The sequence below is a fragment of the Nyctereutes procyonoides genome, unplaced genomic scaffold (assembly GCF_905146905.1).
Source record: "Nyctereutes procyonoides isolate TBG_1078 unplaced genomic scaffold, NYPRO_anot_genome, whole genome shotgun sequence".
NCBI classification, from domain to species: Eukaryota; Metazoa; Chordata; class Mammalia; order Carnivora; family Canidae; genus Nyctereutes; species Nyctereutes procyonoides.
Genome location: NW_026575043.1, coordinates 20,663,967 through 20,676,522, shown reverse-complemented (window position 1 = coordinate 20,676,522; position 12,556 = coordinate 20,663,967). Strand labels below are relative to the sequence as shown.

Genomic DNA, 12,556 nt, shown 5'->3' with positions numbered 1-12,556 from the left:
GTTTGTTTGTTTTCTCTGTTCATGATGCATATTGGTTTAAAGTTTTCTTTTCTTGGAATGTCTTTGTCTGGTTTTGGTATAAGAGTAATCCTAGCCTCATAAAATTTCATTATTCTCTACTTTCTGGGAGAGTTTTATAGAATTAGTATTATTTCTTCCTTAACATTGTGATAGAATTCATAGTAAAAGCCGTCTGATCTTCAAGTTTTCTTTGTGGGAAGGTTTTCATGACATATTCAGTATTTTTAATTGATACAGATTATCTGTTCATTTTAATAGGCTTTGGTAGTTTGGGTTTTTTTTTTTTTGGAGGAATTTTCCATTTTGTATGGATTATTGAATAGTTGTATTCACTTGCATAAAGTTATTCATAATATCCCCTCATTATCCTTTTAATGTCTCTAGGATCTGTGTTTAGTGAGGCCTTATGTTTCATTCCTGACATTGGTAATTTGTACCTCCTCTTTTTCTTTTACCCTTATTGGTTTGGCTAGAAGTTTATCAAGTTTAAAATTTTTTTAAACAGCTTTTGGTATACATGTAGAATGGGACATTACTCAGTCCTCAAAAGGAAAAAGACCTTGCTATTTGCAACAATATGGATGGACCCAGAGGTGAAATAATTCAAATGGAGAAAATTTTTTTTCTTATGACTAATATTCCATTGTACATATATATGTATATATAATATGTATATATAATACACGTTTTATATATATATAAGTATATATATAATATACACACACACACACACACACACACAGCACCCTTCTTTGTTCATCTATCAGTGGACACCTGGGTGGCTTCCATGTCTTGGCTGTTGTAAATAATGCTGCAATAAACATAGAGGTGCATATATCTTTTTGAATTAGTGTTTTCATTCTTTGGGAGGGAGCAAATACTCAGTAGTGGTATTACTAACTTGTATGGTATTTCCATTTTTCATTTTTGAGGAACTTCCATATTATACTGTTTCCCACAGTGGCCACACCAATTTACATGCCCACCAACAGTGTACAAGGCTTCCTTTCTTTTTGAATCTTCCCTAGCACTTGCTATTTCTTGTCTTTTTGATTCTAGCAGATGCCATATGATTTCACTTAAATATGGAATCTAGAAAAGAAAACAAATAAATAAACAAATAGCAGAAACAGACCCATAAATACCAAGAACAAACTAATGGTTGCCAGAGGGAAAGATGGTGAGAGAATGGGCAAAACAGGTGAAGAGGAATGGGAGATACAGGTATCCAGTTATGGAAGAAGTCACAGGATTAAAGGCACAGCAGAGGGAATATAATTGATGATATTGTAATAGTAATTTATGGTGACAGATGGTAGCTACACTTTTGGTGAGCATACCACAACATATCAGAGTTGTGGAATCACTATGTTGTACATCTGAAACTAATGTAAGTAACATTGTGTATCAACTATGCTCCAGTTTAAAAAAATTATTTTAAACCAGCTTTGGTGTCATCAATTTTCTCTATTTTTTCTGTTTTTTTACCACTTAAATTATTTTCTTTATTTTTTCTTTGTTTTACTTAGTTCTTAATTTTCTTTTCTTTTTCTAGTTTGTAAAGTAAGTCATGATTTGACACCTTCTTCTCTGACATAAGCATTGAATGTTACAGGTTTCTTTTGAGTCACAGGTTTAGTTGCATTCTATTCATTATTATGTGTTGAACTTAATTTGTATTTATTTCAATGCATTTCCTAATTTTTGTTGCAATTTTTTTATTTGAATCTTGGATAATTTAAAAGTATGTTGTTTAATTTCCCTATAGTTGGGAAATTTTCAGATATTTTTATAGTGTTGACTTCTGATTTAGTTTCACTTTGGGCATGGGATGTTCCTTGTAAATTTCAATCCTTTTAAGTATTTTGAGGGGTTTTTTGTGTTTCTGAAAATGGTCTGTGTTGGCAAATGACCCATCTGCATTTGAAAAAAAAGTGAATTCTGTTGTTGAGCAATGTCATGGGCATAATTTTATATGTGACAAAATTAACAACCTGTGAGGTATTGAAAATTTTTTTGAAAGTTCTTCAAACTTTTTCAGTCTACTCCTTCTCAGTCTGTCTGTAACATAGCTGAATACTTGTGTTTCCACTTTTTTTTTTAAGATTTTATTTATTTATTAGAGAGAGCACATGAGCAAGGGGAGCATCAGGCAGAGGTAGAGGGAGAGGGAGAAGCAGGCTCCCCATTGAGGAGAGAGCCCAACATGGGGCTCTGTCCTAGTGGAGCCAAAGGCAGACGCATAACCAACTGAGCCGTCCAGGCACCCCATCTGTTTATCTTTATGATTGCCTCGGTGCCAAGTAATGAACAAAGATGCTAGTATTTAACTTACAGTAAAGCATTTTCCCAACTGGACCTTGTACATCGAATCTTGAGGTTCCCTGAGTATTCAAGTTTAGCTAGAGTGAATGGGGATCTATGGAATAATTTTAAGCTTTTTTTGTGTGTGTTTTAGAAAGACAATAAATGCAAAATAAGATTAAGAGCAAATATGGTTCTTAGAGATGAGTCATTCATTGTTCTTCCCTTTTATACTGGTGACAGTGTCCAAATTTATGTTTTATAAAGAGAATTGGTGGCACTATCACAGATGGACCAAATAGGGAGACAGACGGTGACTACTTGGGTGTTTCTTAGAAGAGCCCAGGTGAGAGATATTTGTTGAAGGCACAAATCGGTAGTAGCAATTAGACTAGAATAAAGAGATGGTTTTGAGAGAAATTTTGAGATATACTTTAAAGGTCTATATCTGAAATGAGGTAGTGTTTAGAGTTAAAATTTTCTCCCAGGTTTCTGCCTTGAATAACTAGATGGATGATGATCCCATTCATCACAAAGTAGAAAAATAAGATGAAAAGCAGTAGTTGGTTGGGAGAAGGGGTATTACATAGTTTTGGCGTAGGACTGTTTTGTTTCTATGTAGGATGAACAACGCAATGAATAATGTGGGGTGGCATGGCCTTTGTATATAGATGTGATATTAGGATGTAATTGATACTATGACATACAGGATACTATAATATAGTGGATTCATCTTATTTAAAGCTTAATTCCTGATCTCTCCTAAGTGAAACTCTATCTAGTCTTTATTTGCATCATCTTATATCTCAAATAAATGAATTTACATCAGTAGTTCAGTTAGCCTTAGTTTAACCATAATCAGAAATGTTTATTTATTTATTTTTATTTATTTATTTATTTTTGGAAATGTTTATAATACAAAGCAAAATGCAGGTGATTTAACAATGTCTGGTTATCCCTTGTTGAATAACAAACCTTTCCAAACTTAAGGGCATAAGAGAGCCACAGTTTTATTATTCTGTGGTCACAAATTTGGACAGCACATAGTGGGGACAGTTTCTCTCTCATCCATGGTGGCTGGAGCCTTGGGAAGATTAAACAGCTGGGGTGATTTAGAGAGCCAGGCCTGGCCCCCTACTAAGTCTCCTTTACTGACATGTTTGCTGTCAGCATTAGGATGATTTGAAAGCTGGATTCACCTAGGACCGTCCACTGGAGTGCCTATACATGGTCTCTCCATGCTACTGCCTTCTCAGAGGATGGCAGTTGGGTTTCAAGAGAGAATGTGCTAGAGGGAGAATTGTGAGAAGGAATGTGTGAAGAGCAAGCATTTACAGAAGACCAAATGTTAGTTGTATGGCTATTTTAAACTAACCTTAGGGGGGATCCTGGGTGGCTCAGTGGTTTAGTGCCTGCCTTCAGCCCAGGGCATGATCCTGGAGTCCCGGGATCAAGTCACACATTGGGCTCCCTGCGTGGAGCCTGCTTCTCCCTTTACCTCTGTCTCATCCCTCTCTCTTTCTCTGTGTCTGTCATGAGTAAATAAAGTCTTTAAAAAAATAAATAAATACACTGACCTCAGAAGTCATGTAGCATCATTTCCTCTATAGTTGATTAGCTAAAGACATTACAACCCACTGAGATTGAAGAAAAAAGGTATGAAGGAATTTGTGAGTTTGTTTGTTTTTTTTTAAAAAAGCAATAATGACATTTCAGGCTTAGAAATGCATTGGGTCTTATAGAATGAAAGAGACCCATCCTGGCTATTAGAAGGAGGACATAGGAATCCATTTTTATTAATTATAATTATCCTGGAAGTTTGGCCCCCATGTAACATGAGAGGAATACTTTGTTCTTATAATCTCTTAAAAATAAACAGAAATTATTTTATCTAATAACAAAAATCTGTTATCTGAAATATTTCTTGTCTTTATTTAAAAAGGCATGTAGTGTGACGTCTTCCCATTTTTGTCCTCCATTTGCTCAGTTCTTTCCCAACCACCCCCAAAGTAACAACAAAACAAAACAAAGCCAGGCAGCTGCTGCTTTCATCAAAGTTTTTGAAATCTGTCAGAGATTTTTATAATAATATGCCATTGTATGGACATAGCAGATTATTTAGTTGGTTCCCTAGTGATGAACATTAGGTTGTTATCTTTTGTCTTATAACCAATACTCCAGCAAGAGGACTTACTCATTCATAATTTCCCATAAGTAGGATTACATTCTAGTAGCTAAAGTAACAAGGTGGTATACGCACCTGTAATGTTGATAGCTACTGCTATATTATGGTCCTTAGGTCAATAGGTTAAAAACCCAATTGTGAACCTACCAGCAATGTAGAGAGTGCTTGTTTTCCCTTGGCTTTGCTATAAAGTATGGGATCAGATGTGTTTATTCAGCCACTCTGATAACTAAAGTACGGTAACTTGTGCATTTTTACTTTTCATCTTTCTTAAGCTTTTCTTCTGCCTAAGGGTAATTTTTCTTCCCTTTTCTATGAATGACTTCATATTCTTTGTCCATTTAAAAAATTAGATTGTTGGGGCACCTGAGTGGCTCAGTCAGTTGAGCATCTGGCTCTTGATTTTGGCTCAGGTCATAATTTCAATTTCATGGGATTGAACTCCATGTTGGGCTCCGTGCTCAGCATGGAGTCTGCCAGAGGTTCTCTCTGTCCCTCTCCCTCTGCCCCCCACCTCTCTCAAATAGATAAAACAGTCTTTAAAAAAAATTAGATTGTTGCTCTTACCTACTTTGAGGAGCTCTTTGTTATTCTTGTTTTTGCTTTAGAAAAAGTTTTGGGGGTTGGGGAACTAACTGTGGGTAGCTGAAAGGAGGAAAAACTAAGATACTAAAAAAAAGAATAGATATTAAATAAAATCATGCCGTAAATTGCCTGGCTCATTCAGTTACAGAAAGTAGGCTTTCAGTGGTTGATTATATCTAAAAATTGGTAATAAAATCTAAAAGATTAAGGAAAAAAACCCAAGTCACAAAGCAGCATTAACGTCCCTACTTATCTTTATTACTTGTTTATTTGAAAAGACTGTAACAACAGGAAAATGTTTTAAAGTTGTTTAAAAACTATTCCCCATTGTAATTCTTGAACACCACATTTTGTTTTTATATTTTCACAGTACAGTCCTTTGTACTATATTAAATAGTGGTATCATAGTACATATTCATGTTATCATAGATATTTTTCATAATTCCCTATAGTCTGTCACTTATTAAATGCATATTTATGTAAGTATGATTTTTAATGACTGCATCAAAATGTCCCTATAATTTTAAGCCATTCCCTAATTTGGGCTACTCAGGTTGTTTCCTGGTTTTTGCTCTTATAAGTTGTACTGCTGAGTGTCTTCTTTCATTTATATTTTTCTTTTGTTGGATTATTTCTTTAGGACAAATTTCTGAGTAGACCTATAAGAATAAAGACTATGAACATTTTTTAAGGCAACACTTTATATGTATTGCCATGTTATTTCCAAATTGTTATTAAAATATGTGTTGAACCAGCAGTGAATGAGGACTGTGAATGACCACCTTACCAGGACTGCAATTTTTCCTTTTCATTTAAAGAAAAAGAAATCTTCTTTAAATAGATTTAAAAATTCTGTCATGATTATATGATATTTCATGTCTGTAACTAGTGGCCAACCATTTTTCAGTATGATTAGGCTCAGTATGAATTATTCCAAAATATTTGGCCTCACTCTTCAACTGCTCTCTTAGGCACCTGGTCACTGGGTCAGGGATTGTGCTCACTCTTTCGTGACTCCACTGTCTGCAAGGTTAGACACCCCTCTCCCTTCCTCCTTATCTGAATGCTCATTCTTACTCAGGGACGGGTGCACTCAGCCAACCACTTGCTTTTCTTTCAAAATCCACCTTCCCTCCTGCTACTGAGCCATTCTCTATCTTTTTCTTTTGTGATCTCATTTTGACTATTTTAGTTCATTCAACTTTTATTTTTTTTTAAGATTTTATTTATTCACGAGAGAGAGAGAGGCAGAGACATAGGCAGAGGGAGAAGCAGGTCCATGCAGGAAGCCTGATGCGGACTCGATCCTGGACCCCGCGATCACGGCCTAAGCCAAAGGCAAGACGCTCAACCACTGAGCCACCCAGACGTCCCCATTCAGCTTTTAAACCATTTGAAGAGGCTCATACATCTGTATAGCTTCTGTTACACATTTATCCTTGTCTATTCATAAACAATGGTGGTAGGAGTAGCTAGGCAGAAATGGGTTCTCTTCTCTCTTACCTGTCTCAATGTTGAACCATCTGTGTTTCCAGAATCCACTACTAACCATTCCATGTTGTACTGTCACCCCTTTGTTACTGAAGACGTTCCTTCAGTCTGAGATTTTCTTTTACCTTTCTCCACATTTTGGATGCATGATTGTTTTCTTTTGCTAGCTCACAAATTAACCTCATACTTAATGAATTACAACAGCATAAATGTATGTCACATTTGCCTTGCACCAGAAGTCCAGGCGCAGATTGGCTGGGTCCCCAACTCAGGGTCTTCAAGGTGGATATCAAGATGTCAGCAAGGCTGCACGCTCTTCTGGAGTTCAGGGTCCTCTTCTAAGCTCATTCATGCTGTTGGGAGAATTCATTTCCTTAAGGTTGTAGGACTGAGGGTCTCATTTCTGGCTGACTGCCAGGCCTCCTCCAGCTTCTAGAGGCCTCCCTCAGGTCCTGGCCACAGGGCCCTCTCATTTCTGTAAGCTGGTTTGCTCAGAAGGTCCCACATATAAAGTAACCTAATCATGGGTAAAGCTCCATCCCGTTCCTGGGGTCCCTCGCATTCAAAGGGAGGGATCCACACAGGACACACATGTTAGGAATGAAATTTTGAGGCCATTGCAGCCTGTCCAGGATCCTACTCACCCTTAGTGTTCAGTTGAAATTATGTTCCTTTCATGAGCCCTTTCTGAAAGCTTTTCCAGTCATGTGAATTGCTCCCTTGCCTTCTTCACGCAGCACTTTTATGTCTTTGGTCTTACTCCTGTTTCAGATAAGCGAAATAAACCCTTCAAGTTCATGGCATTGCCATAATGTAAATAAATAACACATCTTCCCTTTGGAGTGAGTGGTAGTAAATGAGCATTTCATCTTGGCTTGCTTGTTCCCTATGTGTTACTGAGGTAGCTCTTATTAAGGATAAAGTTGTTTTAATGAAATGGAAGTTTCTTCCTGAATATTAATGTCCACTGTGACATGTTTCAAATATACCTGCCTGTCCAGTTAGGCCACCTAGGGATGGAGACGATCTTTTCTGTCTTCTTCTCTATAACCTGCACATTGTAGGCTAAATGTTTGAACCAGGGCAAAGAGGCAGGAGCCAGAGCTTAAAAGATCCTGGCATGTAATAAAACATGAAAGGCAATCCTAGAGTCAGCATGACTCCAGAGTGCTTTAGTGAGGGACATGAGTAAGGAATGTGGGAAGCATGAGAAACATAAGATGGGCCACCCTTGTGGATGTCTCCAAAACCCCTCTCCAGTGCCTCTAGCAGGCACTTAACAGTGGTACTGGTCACTTATCAGCAAGTAGTATTCACCTGTGAAGCCTTTATATTTTTTAAGTCAGTTGTTTTGTTTTCCTATCGTAGCTGGTGCTCAAGATCAAATTGGCTGGGCCTTTGGTCTAGGATTGGAAAGACTGGCCATGATCCTCTATGACATCCCTGACATCCGCCTCTTCTGGAGTGAGGATGAGCGTTTCCTGAAGCAGTTCCGCGTGTCAGATATCAACCAGAAGGTGAAATTTCAGGTAAAATGACTTGAAGATTCTAATAATAATAATAATAATAATAATAATAATAATAATAGTTTTTAAGAACTGAAGGGGTTATACACTTGAAAGGAAACTTGTGGAATTTAAAAATAATGTGTAAAAAAAATAATGTGTATTTTTTTAAAAAGTGGGGTTTTTTAAGATTTTTTTTATTCATGAAGCAGAGGGGAGGGGTAGCGGAAGTGGGGCTCTATCCCAGGACCCCAAGATCATGATCTGAGCTGAAGGCAGATGCTTAACCAACTGAGTCACCCAGGTGCCCCTTGGAAAGAAGTCTTAAGTAGAGGTCCATAATCACACAGGAGTTCATAAACTGTCAGAAATTGTATGCAAAAAATAAGAAATTTATCAAGCTTTTAGTCTGAGCAAAGAACTAACTTTGGGCTTTGTTAATGATCATTTTATCATTATGAAATAGCCATCTTAATCACCGATGATACTTTTAAAGTTTAGTTTTTCTGATACTAACGTAGTAGACACCTATGATTAGTGTTTGCAGTGCGTGTCCTTGTCCTCATTTTATTTTCACTCTAGGTCCTTATATTAAGTGTGCCTCTTGTAAACTGCATAGAGTTGGGTCTTTTTATTTAAGCTTGGATTTAATGGAGTGTTGAATACCTCTTACATTTACTGTAATTACATGGGAGATTCTTGGGCTTAATTCTGTCATGTTTTATTTTCCCCTTCTCTTTTTTCCTTCATTTGGAAACTAAGGTTTTGTGTTTTTTGGTTTGTTTGTTCTTTTCCTCCATTTTATTACCCTGATCATATCGATCTCACCATTTTGTATTTTTTTTAAAAAGATTTATTTATTATTTTAGAAAGAGAGCACAAGTGGGGGGAGGGGCCAAGAGAAAGGGAAAATCTCAAGCAGACTGGCCACTGAGCACGGAGCCCTACGCACAGCTCTGGCCTATCCTAGGACCCAGAGATCATGACCTGAGCCGAAATCAAGAGTCACTCAACCGACTGAACCATCCTGGCACTCTCCATTTTGTATTTTTAAGTGGCTATTCTAGATTACAGTGTGCATAATGAATCCATCACCCTTTACCATGGTAACTATTACACAACTTCATGAGACATTTAATTTTCTTCAATAGTGTAGATTGGCTTACTCTCCTTGAGTTTAATATTCTTATTTTATTTCTCCATGTATTATAATTCCACAGTCTATCACTCTGTTTGCTTCAAATGGCCAATTATTTTTTAAAGAGACTTAAAACTATTTTGTTTTATATCCACCTTGATATTACCCCACTGATCATCGTTCCTTTCTGCCAATCTTGGTTTTTATCTGGGATCACTTCCCTTTGGTCTGGAGAACTTCCTTTAGTATTTTCCTGTAATGTAGCACAAAAGTTCGCAGTTTACTTGTCTGGAAATGCCTTCGTTTCATCTGTACTTTTTAGGAGTATTTCCTACCAATATAGGTCTCTAGGTTACCAGTTTGTGTGCACACATGCATGTATGTGTGTGTGCATGTGGACATTGTGCACACAGGTATGGATGTGTAGGTGTGTGTGTGCCTGTGGGTGTGTGCCCACACATATGTGTGTTTGCGCAAGTGAGTGTGTGTTTTCCTTTCAGCTCTTGAAATATGTCATTTCGTTGTCTTTATCTTTGTACTGTGGTTTTCAGTGGTTTGACCTACGTGTGCTTTTCTGTCTTTTCCTGCTTGGGATCTCACTGGGTTGGATTAATGCCCTTTAACCATCCTTGGAACCCTGATATCTCTTCCATCAAGAATACTCTATTCTTTATTTTCTTTTCAGGCTGCAACTGCATGTATGTCAGACCATTTGAAGTTATGCCATAGTACTCTGATTCTCAGGGTGTGTTTTTTATTACTGATTTTTTTTTTCACTCAGTGAAAAAGTCTTTATTCTCTTATCTTTGGGTTTACTAACCTTTTCTATTTTGTCCATTTAATCATAAAGCCCCTCCAGTGAATTCATATTGTACTTATCAGTTCTACAATTTCTATTTGCTTCTCTTTTAGAGTTTTTATTACTCTGGTGAATTCTTCATCTTTTCACCTATTTTGTACATTTTCCCTTAAATTCTTTAGCGTCTTCTTAATAGTTATTTTTCAGTTCTGTTAATTCCAACCATTTTGTTACTATTGTTCTCCTTTTATTCTTTTTTTTTTCTTCTTTGTTATGGGTCACATTTTTCCTGCTTTTTCACTTATCTCACTTTTATATTGTGTATAAAAAGACAAAGATGCCAAAGTAGATAATAACTGTCCTCAGAAAGCCTTGCCCTTTCCCCTGTCAGGCAGGTAAGATGAAGATGACGAGGCAAGATATCTTTGTTCTAATCAGGAGTCAAATCACCATTTGATTTCCCCTTGATGGTGAGATCTGGCCCCAACAGCAGAGTTTGGGAACTGTGCATAGGAGATGAGATCTCTCTACTTTCCACCAGGTTGCCAGCTTCTTCTGCCACCGGTGCTTACCAGGCAAAAGTATTATGAAGGAGCATTGGCCAGCAATGAGGGCTAGCTGTTCCTCCACTATCCAGTCTGCCATACTAGTCGATGCTTGGCTGATCAAAGTTTGGCTCATGTCTCCTTATTCCAGCCAAGTTTCTTTTACCAAAAGCAGGCTAGCTTTTCTGCCTACTAATGCACCAGTGGTGAAGCACCCATAAATGTCTGTCCACCCCAGAAAGGGCTCATCCCCCTCTGGAATTCTGCTCGATTAGACTTGTGTCCAGATCTCCTCAATATTTTGCATGACAAATAAGATTTCTAAATTTATTGTTTTCTCATCGTTACAGTGGGACATTGGTTTTCTGTGACTTTTTGCATCTTAACCAAGGGTGGAAAAATCTCCTACAACCTATTCACATTTTTAGTTTGACTTTAAGTGGCTTTAAAAAAAAAATCTAATTTTTGTTTTTAAGTAAGCTGTTTATTTTTGCTCTAGCACCAGGTCCTTCTAGGTTAATTTAGAATAAAACTCTATCTAAATGATCAAAAGTAAAACCTGACTAAGAATCTAAGTTTTTCTCATTCACCTTTTCATTTTTTCAGTCATTTATTGAATTGGTAGACATTGATGGAACACCAGCCAACATTGTACAGAACAGGCACTCCGTGCTCGTGGAATATTCACAGATAACTAACACATTTGCTACCATGAGTTAGTGGCATAAGTCCAATCTTAAGTGCACTTTAACTGTCACCTCTTAGGAGACACAAAGATACCTAGAAAGAGACTATGGTTTTCTTGTATTACCTGTCATTTTTTGTCATTTCTTCTGCCTTCACATTTCAAAATCAATGTATGCATTCTTGCACTATAATATAATTTAAATGGCTGTCTTTGGGTAATAAACTTAAGGACGTCTGATGGAGCAGTTAGGATTTAATCACCAAAATAATGTCTGTCTATAAAATACTTTGTAAATTATAGATCACAGAGAGCTGTTTCCTAATTATGCACCTATAATTAGTATTTATTGATGATAATCTGGGTTAGTTCCCTATTGCTGGCATAACAAGTTACCACAAACCAAGCAGCTTAAAACAACATCGTTTATTATTTTATAGTTCCAGAGGTCAAAATCAGTCTGATTAGGCTAAAGCAAAGGTGTTAGTGGGGCAGATTCCTTCCAGTAGCTCAAGGGGAGAATCCGTTTCCTTACCTGTGAGAGCTTGTAGGGCTGTTCTCATTCTTGGATCATGGCTTCCTCTCACACTGCATTTTTCTCTCTCCTTCCCTTTGTGGTCAAATCGTCTTTTCTGAATTTTTGTTTGCTTTGCAAGAAAAGGACCCTTGTGATTACATGGAACCTACCAAGATGATTCAAGGTAACCTCCACATCCCAAGATCCTTTCTTAATCACATCTGTAAAGTTCTTTTTGAATGTAAGGTAACCTGTTCACAGCTTCCAGGGATTAGGACATGGGCATCTTGGGGACTGGGGGGAGGGCATTATTCACTTATCACAGATTCCTTTAGATACCCTATTTTTATCATGATGGGTATAATAGAGCAGATTTTGTGGGTTAGGTATAAGTAATGCAGACAGTACTAGAGTGTTAGCAGTTTTAACCTATTGGACTGAAATGGTTCTCATTATATATATGAGGGAAATGAGACTCATTTTGTCACTTAATGTTGCTGGTCTATCTTAAGACGAATGTTTAACATGATAATAATATGATGCAAGACTCCCCGCCAGAGGGGAAGGTAGGAAATGTAGGGGAATAGGTCTGCTGGCAGCTGTGAGTTTATGGCTTCTCTGGCTAGGAAACTCTGGGAGTCCCTTGGGAATTGTAGGGCTGGCAGGAAGCAGAAATTTCTTTTCTTTCATCTCCTATCAGACCATCTAAGATTATGTTTTAGGCTCTCGGCCTCTCTGGCATCTTCCTCTGCACAGTCTCCATAGTCTTATAAATCCATCT

The 12,556-nt window shown here is 37.3% G+C and overlaps 1 protein-coding gene across 6 annotated transcripts in view; it reads left to right on the top strand.

The window, feature by feature from the left end:
• Window positions 1-12,556, top strand: part of FARS2 (phenylalanyl-tRNA synthetase 2, mitochondrial) — a 526,347-nt gene that overhangs the window by 327,831 nt on the left and 185,960 nt on the right. For all 6 annotated transcript variants that reach the window (XM_055322558.1, XM_055322563.1, XM_055322559.1 and 3 more), the window contains one exon: window positions 7,955-8,115. In XM_055322558.1, the coding sequence (XP_055178533.1) occupies window positions 7,955-8,115 (161 nt within the window). The remainder of the gene's footprint in view (window positions 1-7,954; window positions 8,116-12,556) is intronic.